This window comes from Strigops habroptila, chromosome 8, assembly GCF_004027225.2.
Source record: "Strigops habroptila isolate Jane chromosome 8, bStrHab1.2.pri, whole genome shotgun sequence".
In the NCBI taxonomy this organism is placed as follows: Eukaryota; Metazoa; Chordata; class Aves; order Psittaciformes; family Psittacidae; genus Strigops; species Strigops habroptila.
In genome coordinates, this window is record NC_044284.2 from 35,382,790 (window position 1) to 35,394,754 (window position 11,965).

The 11,965-nt window shown below is 59.8% G+C and overlaps 2 protein-coding genes across 2 annotated transcripts; both read right to left on the minus strand.

The window, feature by feature from the left end:
- Window positions 1-1,970: 1,970 nt before the first annotated feature.
- CHRNG (cholinergic receptor nicotinic gamma subunit) lies at window positions 1,971-6,510 on the minus strand. Its single transcript, XM_030496219.1, has 12 exons — window positions 6,468-6,510; window positions 5,948-6,087; window positions 5,781-5,825; window positions 5,462-5,571; window positions 5,211-5,366; window positions 4,830-4,927; window positions 3,867-4,070; window positions 3,446-3,560; window positions 3,079-3,193; window positions 2,523-2,727; window positions 2,286-2,419; window positions 1,971-2,206 (listed from the first exon to the last, which is right to left on the minus strand). Exons 1-12 carry the CDS (start codon window positions 6,508-6,510, stop codon window positions 2,039-2,041), a joined length of 1,533 nt encoding a protein of 510 aa, XP_030352079.1. The 3' UTR covers window positions 1,971-2,038.
- Window positions 6,511-7,478: 968 nt separating this feature from the next.
- Window positions 7,479-11,542, minus strand: CHRND (cholinergic receptor nicotinic delta subunit). The gene is made up of 12 exons (XM_030496045.1): window positions 11,479-11,542; window positions 10,624-10,769; window positions 10,387-10,431; window positions 10,175-10,284; window positions 9,904-10,059; window positions 9,556-9,671; window positions 9,108-9,308; window positions 8,681-8,792; window positions 8,444-8,558; window positions 8,023-8,224; window positions 7,820-7,938; window positions 7,479-7,733 (listed from the first exon to the last, which is right to left on the minus strand). The coding sequence occupies exons 1-12, from the start codon at window positions 11,528-11,530 to the stop codon at window positions 7,551-7,553; spliced, it is 1,557 nt and encodes a 518-aa protein (XP_030351905.1). The 5' UTR covers window positions 11,531-11,542; the 3' UTR covers window positions 7,479-7,550.
- Window positions 11,543-11,965: the final 423 nt, after the last annotated feature.

Genomic DNA, 11,965 nt, shown 5'->3' on the forward strand with positions numbered 1-11,965 from the left:
CGAGACCTATGACATCCCAGCTACTGCTTTTGGTTTTGTCCTTGTTTCTGGTGTGGTGATAAATGCTGGGGGCCTCTGGAGGGCAGGTTAAAACCCCTGCTTGGGGATGCTGGAGAATGTGGTCCTGGTTGCATGCTTCCAACAGGCTGGAAGAGCTCGTCCCTTTCCAGTTGTGCTGTATGGCCATGCCAGGAACAGAGCTCACCTGAAAGAAGTAGCAGCTCTGTGGAGTGGGGAGAAGTAAGTGACAGTACATGTCCTTGTTCAGAGCTCACTTGCCTTGGAGACTGGCAGCAGGGAACCAGGAATCAATGGGAAATAGCCAGGCAAAGACAGACTGGAGCTCATCAATTCTGCATCTTGGGGAGGGAGAGCTAGAGGCTAGGGCCATGCCTGATGCTACAGTTTGGGCAGCATATGGCAGCTCCTGGCTCTCTCAGGGCTTGGGATGCTTGGCCAGGGCAGCCCGTCCGTCCCTTCAGCCCCTGTGGCACTGCGTAGGGGACATCACCATGGGGTGGCTGTGTGGGGACCGGCGTGCTGTGCAGTGCCGTCACTCACCAGCAAGAAGGCTGTGTCTGGCAAGAGTACAGTGCCCAAGGTCCTGCTCATCTTGCACAGATCGTGGCCACAGGGCTGCCCCCATGGAAGGTGCTCCAGGCAGGGGGACAGGAGGCAGGACCAAACCAGGGTGCTGGGTGCTTGGTGAGCTCCTCTGGGTGCCTCTGCCTGTGCTGATAGGCACCATCCCTGCCTGCTTCAAGGTGCCAGCCTGGATCAATCTAGCCCTGGTGTCCAGGCATGGGGCTGGAAAAGGCACCTTGCAGAGAGCATGAGCAGGCTGGCTCAGCTGAAGGGTAGTTCTGGGCCTTGACCAGGCTGCAGGTGTCCAAGAGGTGATGTCTCAGCTGCTGGATGTTTGCCTCCCTCCTCCATCTGTGCCCACAATGCCCTTACCTCTGGCAGGCAGCACCAGGAGCCAGTTGCAGGCAGTAACCAGATGGTTTTCTTCCAGCAGCAGCAACAGAGGCAGACAGTGCTGGGACAGTGAGGCTGATGGAGACAGAACGTCCTGGAGCCAGGCACAGATGCCATTAGCTGGACTACAGAGGAGCAGATGCTCCCTGACGACATTCCCAGGCTGACCTCCTGTATCTCACCCACCAACAGGGACAAAGCCACAGAGCCCCCAGAGGTCAGTGCGGGGCATGGTGGGGGGATGCAGCTTTGCTGGGATGGGGGGAAGAGGCTGTGCTTGACAGAGATGATCCCATGGGGCAAGGGGGGCCAGCAAGGAAGGGAGTCATGTAGTGACGCACATAGCAGAGTAGGAGCCAATGGGCACCTGTCCTTGAGGGGGTTTGGGTGCCTGGTGGCCCAAGGTCTTTCCCACCCCAAGCTGCTTGCTAGGGAGCAGGGACAGCAATTCAGCTGCCACCAAAAGCAGTAGCCAGGGCATAAATGGAGGGAGGAATCAGCTGCCCCAGGATGGGGGGCTGATTCCTGCCCCATTGGCACCATTGCCATGGCAAGGGATGCCAGGGGCCCCATTTGCTATGGGCTTGAAGCTGTGAATTTGCAGTGGGGTAACATGGCTTTTGCTGCAAGAGCTGGTGCACAGGCCATCAGATGCCTGACTCTGCTCCAGTTCCTTTGTCTTGTCTCTCAGGACACTTGTGGGGTGCTGAGATTGGACTGTGTGGCTTAGAGGTCTGTGGCCGGCCTGCACAGGTGGCATATCCAGCCTATCCGAGAGGGGTAACCACATCGGTGGGCATGCAGCAATGATGCCACATAGGCTTGCAAGACTGCCACAGGCTTTACTTCCACGTGCAGCACAGCATGGCCACCCTGTGTTCCCCGCTTCCCCATCGCCACCACTGCTGTGGGTGGCAGAGCCCTGCCACCCGAAGTCCTCCTCCAGTGCTGTGCTTGGTACCAGGAGCTGCTGTGCCCGCAGGGATCTCGGCCAGGCAGGCTGGTTTGGGGATGGCCAGTCCCTGGCTCCAGCAGTGCCAGCAGCAGGAGGGCTGGCATGTCACTGCGGCAGATACTGCTTGGGGTCCCCAGGGAAGGGCAGGGCGGGCGCCTGGTTGAAGTGAGCCATGAGGAAGATACCGACGGTGCCGCACATGAATAGGGAGGCCATGATGAAGAAGCAGACACGGTCAATCACCCGTCCCACCAGGATCCACTCTTCGCTCTCCTGCCGGTGGCATGAGGAGGGCGTGAGGGCTGCCGCCTCTGCCCCCCATGTTTACCTCTCCTCCCTGGCCCTGACTCACGCTGTTGAAGTCATTCTGCTCCCGTGTGGCATTGGCGATGTGGTTGCAGGCATCCACGCAGGCACAGATGTCAGGGCCTGCCTCCTCCAGGCTCTGGCTGAAGTCCTGGGCACTGCCACTCTCCAGGCCACGTTCTATGGGCAGCAGAGCCGGCACAGCGGGCACCAGTGAGCGCCTGACTGCCTGGCACATCGCCCAGACTCATGAGGAGATGCCAACTCCCCCAGGGGCACTCACCGATCTTCTCCAGCACAGTTTTCATCAGCCCGTCCCTCTCCTTCTGCTTCTCAAAGAGCAGCTCTGTCCGGGCTTTCCAGAGCATGTACTCGTCAGCTTTTACAATGAGCCCCAGGGAACTGCGCCTCCGGGCAGCTCGCGGAGGTCCCGGTGTCTCCTCTGGCATGTGCATTCCCAGGTAGCGGGGCAGGAGGTGCAGGCACACCTGGGAACGGCATCACCCGTGGGGACTTTACTCCCTCACACCACCCTGGGGCATGCAATGGGTGTGATCAGGTCCCCTTGCATCTCCTGGAGCGTCCCATCAGTACCCTTGTACCAGTAGGATGCTGGGTGCATTGGCACCTGCTGCTCCCAGTGTTCGGAGTGGCTTTGAGGGGTTTAGTGGCATAGTGTGATCCCTTGGGGACATCTTGGGGGGGGTCTCTTTTTGTGCTATGACTCGCACTTAGATGAAGGCATGCCTGCCACCCTGCTCTGTGAGGGATGTGGAGTCGGTCCCCAAATACCCACCTGATTCCCCATGTATAAGGGGTAGGGGAATGATGGCAGGTACCTGACGCACTCTCTGGGACATGGAGTGAGTGTTGGGCGTTCTCAGTGAGATGTTGAGGACGATAACAGCATTCACCACAATCACCACCGTCACTACCATGAGGAAGGTGAGGTACCTGGGGAGGAGGCACAGGGCTTTATGTGGGGCTGCTGGGCCACAAGCTATGGGCATATAAGGTCCTTCTCGGTGCTCTCCTGGGCTGGAAACTGGGGACCAGCAGTGGGACAAGGGCACATGTGTCAGCCCCACCTGGGCTAGGGTTATTTCTGTGCCAGGGTCCTGTCCCTGGGCACTGGCTGCTGCACAGAGAACCCACTTGCAGAGTGTGACAACAGTGCTGGCACTCCCATCCCCATGCATCACTTACTTCCCGATGAGAGGCACAGCCTGGGAAGTCTCAGGCACCTTCTGGGCAATGAGGAAGAGGAAGACAGTCTGGGCCAGGAGGACATTGATGGAGACGGTGCATTTCTGCCCACCCGCTGCCAAGGAGGGGGGAAGGCAGAGGTTGGCATGGGGCATGGTGGCATGGTTGGCATGGTGTGGGCATTGTCTCCCTTTGGCAAAAAGCCCCCACCCCAAAGTTGAACTGTCCAAGTCTTGCCATGATGCTTTAACTGTGGAGTATCTGGAAATATGCTCTCCCCACCCCAAACGTCACCGGAGTGGAAGAAAGATGGCAGTGATGGTCCTCTAGCACAGAGAGGTCAATGAGCCCTTCCTCGCCTGTCACTGCTCCCCTTGCACATCCCTGTGCCCCCAGTGGTGCACATGGCACCAGTGCGTACCTTTAGCAGGCAGAAAATAGACCAGCACGGCCATGGCAGAGATGAGGACACAGGGCACGATGATGTTGATAATGTAGAAGAGTGGCTTGCGCTGGATAACGAGGTAGAAGATGACCTGCTGGTACTGGGTGTCATCTGGGGTGAAGTGCTCTGAATTGATGATCTTCCGAGCTGGGCGGTGCTTGATGGCCCATTCGCCATTCTCTGTCAGTGCCACATGAGTCCCATTGCCCCGCTGGGGGCACTGGGTCTGCCAGCCCCCCAGTGTGGGGAAGGGGAAGAAGGGGGGGACTGATGATCAGCATGGGCCCCATCAGGCTGGGCACGGGCAGTGAAAGGTGCTAGAGTCACTGGGAAGGGCGATGAGACCCATGGAGCATGCCAGGGTGCCTGGGGTGGAGGGGGGAGCCAGGCACATGTGGGGCACCTCGAGCCCCTTTGGGGCTCCCAGGATGTTACATGTCGGGCTGGGGTCCCCCCATCTCCCTGCCCCCAGGGCACTTGGGAAGCTGAGTGTGATGCTGGGTGACGGCGCGCTGTTTTCCCCTGCTGTCAGCAGGAGCGATAGCATTTTTTCCCAGTCAAGATTGCAGCTCGGGCCGGTAATGAAAAAATAAATCTCGCTGCCCAAAAAGCATTTTGTTCCTTCAATATGCAATTAAAATGTGATGGAAAACGTCATCGTTTGGCCGTGACAGCTACATTCCCAGCATCAATCAAGCTCCCAGGAGCGGTGCTCTCCAGGAGCGGCTGCCAGGCGATGAGAGCCTCGAGCGGGGGGGTTAAAAAAACAAATCTCTCCCACACTCCCGCTCCCACTAATAACTTAAGTGCCCATGTAATGGCGGGATCCGCTAATAGCCCCCCCAACCCTGCTTTTGGCAGCCACTGGCACAGCACCAAGCCTGTTGGTGCCCCCAGTGGGAGGATGCTCTTGTCCCACAGGGGTGTCTGTGGTGTTACCTGTGAAAGCCTCGGGGTCGATGGTGATCCACTCCACAGTCTGGCCTTCCTCTACGGTCAGCAGGAGATTGATTTCATTGGCGCTGTATGTTTGGGACCTGGGAAGGGACGAAGGGGTGGCACAGGCTGGCATGCAATGAGCTGGGTGGGCAAACAGCGCCACTGTGGCACTGGGTCACGCTGGCCACCTCCAGCTCTGCTTTGGGGTGCTTGGCTTGGCCAAGGTGCCTCCTGCTCACTGATGGGGTGCCAGGGCAGAGGTAGGTGGCACTTGTCTGCCCAGGGGCGCATTGCCCCAGGGCAAAATGGACATGCCATGCTAATCCCTTGTATCCCAGGAGGACCCGTCATGGTGCCCCCACGTGCCCAGCCCGTGCTCACTGGAAGACCATGGTGCAGTTCTGCCAATCGAAGGGGAAATAGGTGACGTGGATGGAGCAGGAGCTGCGGTAAATGGCGGGGGGCAGCCAGTAGATGCTGCCATCAGGGGACACCAGCACGTTGGCATAGAGGGTGATCTCGAACGTCCCGTCGATGCTGGTGGGAAAAGAGTAGGCTTAGCCCCAAACTGTGCCCAGGGAGCAGCTGCCACCCCCTGTGCGGGGATATGTCCCCATTGCCCCGTCACCTACTTGTTCTCCAGGACAATGTCAGGCAGCCAGACCATGGTGGAGGGCACCCGCAGCAGCTGGATGTTGTCATATTCCTCGGGGTCCCAGCGCAGGCGATAATCGGACCATTGCTGGGGAAAGGGGAGCAAAGAGGGAGGGGTCATGGTGATTCCTCAGGAGGGGAACTTGTGAGCTGCCTGTCCTATGCTGCCCCAAAATGGGCTCAGTTGGGGGCACCCACAAAAGGGGGTGCAGATTACAGCGGCAGCCCTCTGTAGGTTACCACCCTGAGAAGCAAACATGGCCTGGGGATGTCCTGCCTGGAGGTGAGGGGTCTCACCATCTCAATCCAGACGTTAGTGGTCAGGGTCTCCTCCCGCTCGTTCTGGCAAGGAAAGAAGAGGGGATATGGCTTTAGTGCCCTGCTCTGCCCACTGCCCCATGTTTGCAGTTGTTTTGTGGGGCAAATCCTGTCTTGTCCTGGGACTGGGGAGGGGAGTTTCTCACCAGTGAGATGAGGTTGGTGAGGGTGAGCTTGAGGGTGACATCAATGATCTGGTCCCCATGCAGGGCTGGGCGTAGGTGCCGGTTGTAGTTGGTCATGAGGTCCTGGAGCAGCTTCTCCTCCTGGTTCCTGCAGCTCACACCTGGGAAGGGCACGTGCCATGGGGGCACCCTGGGGTGGGGATGGCAGGGCCACTGATGGCCCAGGACCTGCCGCTGGTGGGGGGGCAGAGGGTGTGCGTGGGGAGGGGATGGCCATGCGTGTGTGGCTGTGCATGCCTGATGGTGTGTCAGTGTCCCAGCGTGCAAGCGGAGGGCGTATATCCCCCCTACATCCCCCACCCCACTCACCCCAGGGACCTGTCCAGGGCAGGACATGGGGACAGTGAGCTGCCAGCACGGAGGCAGCCTGGTGGGACGGTGCACAGCGCTGTACACCCATGGGCGACAAACCCCCAAGGGCAGAGGTGGGGGGTGACCAGGTGCCCCCCCCAGACTTCCCCCCAGGGCGGGTACCCCTTACCTGCCAGGGTGCAGAGGGTGAGAAGGAGGCCGTGGCAGTGCATGGCGGTGCTGTGGGGCGCAGGAGCTGCACTCGGTGCCTGCACAGCAGTGTTCTGGGCCTGGCGCCCGGTGGACAGGACAGCTGTCACCTGCCACCGTCAGCTGTTCCAAACAGCCACTGGGGCGGGGAGGGACATGGGACCACTGAGGCCCCCCCGCCAGCAGGGTTGGTGTCAGTTTGCTGGGAAGCCCGAATCCAAGAGGGATTGGAATTGGATCTGGGAGCAAAATTATCTCTGTGCCTCAATTTCCCCATGTCCTGCACAGAGGGATGCATCTCCCTGCACAGAAACCCAAGTGCCCATGGCTTATGGAAAAGGGATGCCTCCCCCACAAGCACCCCAGCAGTGCCCTATCCCCTCCCGTGGTGGTGGCTGCTCCCAAGGTGGGGAAGGAGCAGGCAAGTCCCGCCATGTCAGCCTGGGGAGTGATCCAAGTCCAAATCCTGCCAGACCCTGTGTAGGGGTATTGGGAGTGGGGAAAGATTCATGGCTGAGCAGAGAGGATGTGACAGCTGCCTTGGGCCACTGCCAGTATGGGGATGTCAGCTGTGCCCCCTGAAACCGGAGCTCTGGTATCCTGCTGCTGAGCTGGGGAAGGAGACACCCCCTTGGCCCCCGTCCAGGTGCTGTGGGTTGGCGTGTGCTGGGGGGGAACACTTGTGGGGCGTCATGGGGACAGTGGGTGATGTGGCACTGATGGCATCTCTGCCCACTGCAGGGAATGGTGCAGTACTGGGGGGGGTCCATCCCCTTCACCAGCCTATCCTGTCCCAAGTGACCAGCTCAGCAGGGGTTGGTACCACCACATCCCTGTGGGAAACACTGCTTCCAGCCACAGCTGAGGACCACCATGCTCAGAACACCCAACAGCACCCATTCACTGGGTGGGCATCAGCCTCCCTGACACACACACAGTGCTCAGGTTGGGCACTGTGCCCATGGGGAGCCACCAGCTCAATGCCTGCAGTGAGAAGTACCAGCTTTATTTTCCTAAGCCAAGGCAGGTGATGGGGGGCTGGCACTTGGCACTCCCCACCCCCCTAGATGAAGCGCTTGTTCTCCTCCTGGTAGTTGTAGGGGTCTCCGGCAAAGGGCAGTGGTGGCGGGTGGTTGTAGATGCCCATGAGGAAGATCCAGAGGGTGCCCACCACCAGCATGGGGGTGATGAGGAAAAGGCAGAGGCGATCCAGAATCCGGGCCACCTGGTTCCAGTTGTCCTTCTCCTGGGAAGGGAGCCGGGAGCTGGGCATTAGGAGGCACAGTGGCCACAGGGAGCTCCCTCTGTCCCCCTCGTGCTCATGGCCCCCACCTCGTTGTAGCTGTTTTTCTCCCGCATGTGCTTGACAATGAAGTTGGCATTATCAACGACAGGTTTTATGTGCTCATAGAGCTGCTCCTCGCCTGTGCCCATGCCCAGCGGTTGCAGCCCTGGGGGTAAGAGATGTGAGATGTGGTCTGAAGGGATGCCACCTCTGGAGATCCCCGCTCTACCACCCTTCCCCAGCAGCTCACGGGCAGGGGTGATGCGGCTGGCCAGCCCGTGCCGCTCCGACTGCTTCTCAAACATGAGCTCGCTGCGGGACTTGACGCTGAAGTACTCCTCTGCCTTGGCGATGTAGCCTGCTGAGCTGAAGCGCCGGATGCATGGGGCGCCCGCCGGGTTCTCAGCCTGCTGTGACATGCCCAGCAGGCGGGGCAGGCTCTCCAAAAAGACCTGGGGGCACAGAAGGGGCTGTCAGGTCCCTTGGCCACCTCCCCAGTGCAACGACACCTTGTCCCCACCTTCTGCTCCCAACCTGGGTGTACAAGCCCTTGGAGTGGTACAGATAGGACACCCCAATGCTGTGCTGGGGCTGTGCTGTCCCAGGACTGTGCTATCCCATGCCCTCCACCCCTGTACCCACTAGTTTATCCACCCCAGCACCTCACTCACCTCTCTGACCCAGTCAGACATGATGTGGGTGCTGGGGGTGCGGAAATGGAAGTTGAGGACCACGACGCAGATCACCACCACGGCTGTCACCAGAAGCATGATAAAAAGCAGATACCTGTGTGGGGCACAGACCTGGAGCTGGCGTTGCTGCAGGGGCTGGGCACAGGTGGAGCTGCCCTCTGGCACCGTGGAGACCCCGCGATGTCCCCACTGCACCTAGTGGTGCCCAGGACTCACTTGCCGATGAGGGGGATGGCATGGGAGGTGGCAGGCAGGCGCTGGGAGATGAGCAGGAGGAAGACAGACTGGGCCAGGAGCACGGAGATTGCCAGGGTCATCTTCTCACCACCTGGGCAGCGGGTAAGCTCAGGGCAAACCCTGCCCCAGGTCCCTGTCCCAGCACTCCCAGTGCCAGGATTGCCCACTGTCCCACCATGCAGTGCCCCATAGAGGGTTTTCTATTATGGGGGTACCCCAGATATGGGGTATCCTGTGCTCAAGTGTGCCCCTGCCAGGGTTTGTGGCTGGGATGATGGTGTCCTACATAGGGGTGTTCTAGTACCAGGATGTTCCCATTCTGGGCATTGGGGTGTCCGTGTATCCCAGGACCTGATGCAAGTGAGGGACATGGAGGTGCCCTGTGGATGCCATGGGGCTCACTTACTGTCAGCGGGTAGGTAGAAGACGAGGATGGTCATGAAGGCGATGAGGATGCAGGGTGTGACAATGTTGATAATATAGAAGAGTGGCTTGCGCTTGATGATGAGGTAGAAGGTGATGTCCTGGTGCTCGCTGCTCTCAGGGGGGCTTTCAGGGTGGATGTTCTTGCGGGCTGGGCGGTGGATTATTTCCCATTCCCCATTCTCTGCCAGGACAGATAGGACAGCACATAGCATGAGGAACCCCTGCTGTGCCCATCCTCACCAGTCCCAGCAGCACCAGTCTCCCCATCCTGGGTCTGGGCAGCTCTAAGCCTGGTGGATGGGCACCAGGGTTCCAAAGCCCCAGCTAATCCGGTGTGTCTGTGGCAGGGCACCCCAAGCCAGGGTGCCCCTGAGCCCTGTATAGGTTGTCCTGCTGCCTCAGGACATGTCAGAGAACACAAGCATTACCTGTGAAGCCTTCAGGGTCGATGATGATCCACTCCACTGGGTAATACTTGCCCGTCTCTGGGTCACTGTCCTCTTTCAAGTGCATGCTGATCTCCAGGGCACTGTATGCCAGTGAGCTGACCCACAGACAGAGGGGGGACAGGCAGTGAGGGGCTGCATCTGCTGCTTGGTACCCACCACTCACCCACCCTGACCTCCAGCATGATGGACTCAGGCTACCGAGTCATCTGCAAGCCCCCATCTGGCTGCATCCAAACAGCAAGGGAAGGTGCTGGCAGCAGCAGGCACTGCAGGGAGCCAGTATGCCCACCCTACTGCCTGCCCCTGTCCCAGCCAGCCCCCCAGCACCTGAATTTGAGGGTGCAGTTCTGCCAGTCAAAGGGGAAGAAGTCGACGTTGATGGAACAGGCACTGCGGAAGATGGCGGGCGGCAGCCAGTAGACGTAGCCCGTGTTGTAGATGAGGACATTGCAGTAGTAAGCGACCTCAAAGAGCCCGTCATTGCTGTGCCAGGAGAGAGATGAGGTGATGGTGGGGCCAGCAAGAGGCAGGGGGAGACCTGGACATGCACCAGGCACAGCTCAGAGGGGTTGCAAGGAGAAACTGAGGCACAGCTCACTTGTTCTCCAGGACTATCTCAGGCAGCCACAGCATGTCTGGTGGCAGGCGGAGCACCTCGATGTCCCCAAACTCGGACTTGTTCCACTGCAGGCGGTAATCAGTCCAGCCCTGGAGGGGAGGGATCCCCAGGTCACTGTATCGCCACATTGGGCCACCCCATTGCTCATGCCTCAGGACACAACTGGTGCCGTGATGCCTGCCCCTACTCACGTGCTCTAGCCATACATTGGTGGTGAGCGTCTCATCCACTTCTTTCTGCAATGACAGTGTGGGGCAGTAAGATGCTAGGGCCATGCCCAGCAGCTGCAACCCCCCAGCTGAGGACCCACCACCTCAATCAGCCAGGCTTTGGGGCAGCAGCCTCAGGGGTCCCCCAACCCAGCCAGCACTACAGGTGCGGCATGGCTGGGGAGCACCCCATGGTGGGCGTTGCCTGCTGCGACTCACCAGCGAGATGAGGTTGGACAGGGTGAGAGCGAGGTAGACGTCCACAACCTGGTCGTTGGAGGTGACGGGGCGCATCTCCTTGTCGTAGCCCTTCTCCTCAAAGAGGTGGTGGATGAGCCGCTCCTCCTGGTTCACGCAGAGCCCACCTGGGGGTGTGGGGTTAGGCACACGGAGGGGTCTAGGGGGTTACTGGGCCAAATATCACCCCACAGGGATGCTCAGTGAGGACAGGGTGGATTAAGGATGGAGAGGACAGAAGCAGGCCAGGACACCACATGTTTGTGCTGCACAGGGGCATGGGCATGGGACATGCAGGCATGACAGGCATGTGGGGGCACATGGGCATGGAACAAGGATGTGGCCGTGGACACAGAGGGATACACAGTTATAGACCCAGCACACACAGGGACACACAAACATGAGACACTTAGGTACAGACACAGTGGCACTGTGCATGTAAGTGGATGGACACACAGAGGCACACATGGAGAGATGGATATGGACACAGTCTATGCATGGACATGTGGTCATAGATGCAGTTTCACTGTGCACATAGGCACACACAGGGACACACAGACACAGTGACACTGTGTACAGACAGACACACACAGTGACACTGTGTACAGACAGACACACACAGCCCAGGCAGGGACATGGCTCTGGGTGGCACAGCCAGGACAGAAGCGCAGGGGATGCTCAGTGATGGGACTCTGCCAAGCAATACCCAAAGTGCAGCCCTGGGGACACTCTTGCCCAGATCCTGCCACCATCACCCCCCCTCCACGACCCTATTGAGGGGGCCCAGAACCCCCTAAATGGGACAACCCCGTGTCCAAGACCCTGGGCCCTGCTCACCTGACAGCACCAGTGCCCCAAGCAGGGCCAGCCGCCCCATCAGGTCCCACATGCCCGCAGTGCCCTCGTGTCGTGCCAGGCCCTGGCTGCCTCCTCGCCTGGCCTGGCTGAGCGGATGTCCGGCTGCCGGATGGAGTGGAAGATGGATGGTGCCAGGTGCGGAGGGGGAAGGCTACCCGCACTGGATTCCTGCTCCCACCCCTCTCTTCCGGCACCCCCTGCACCCGCAGAAGGGGAGATGGGCAGGCACAGATGGCCTTGCTGGCTCCACGGATGTCAGCCCATCACCCTGTGCCTGGGCACCCCAGCACGAGCACTGCGGGGCGCTGGGAGGAGCGGTCCCTTCCCTGTTGCTCAGCAGCCCCAGCAGTGCTGCTCGAGGGTGGTAGCTCCTCACAAGCAGGAGGGGTTGGTACCCACGGATGCCCAAGCACAGGGGTGGCACCACCCCAGCACTCATCACTGGCTTAGGGCAGCCTCAGCCCCT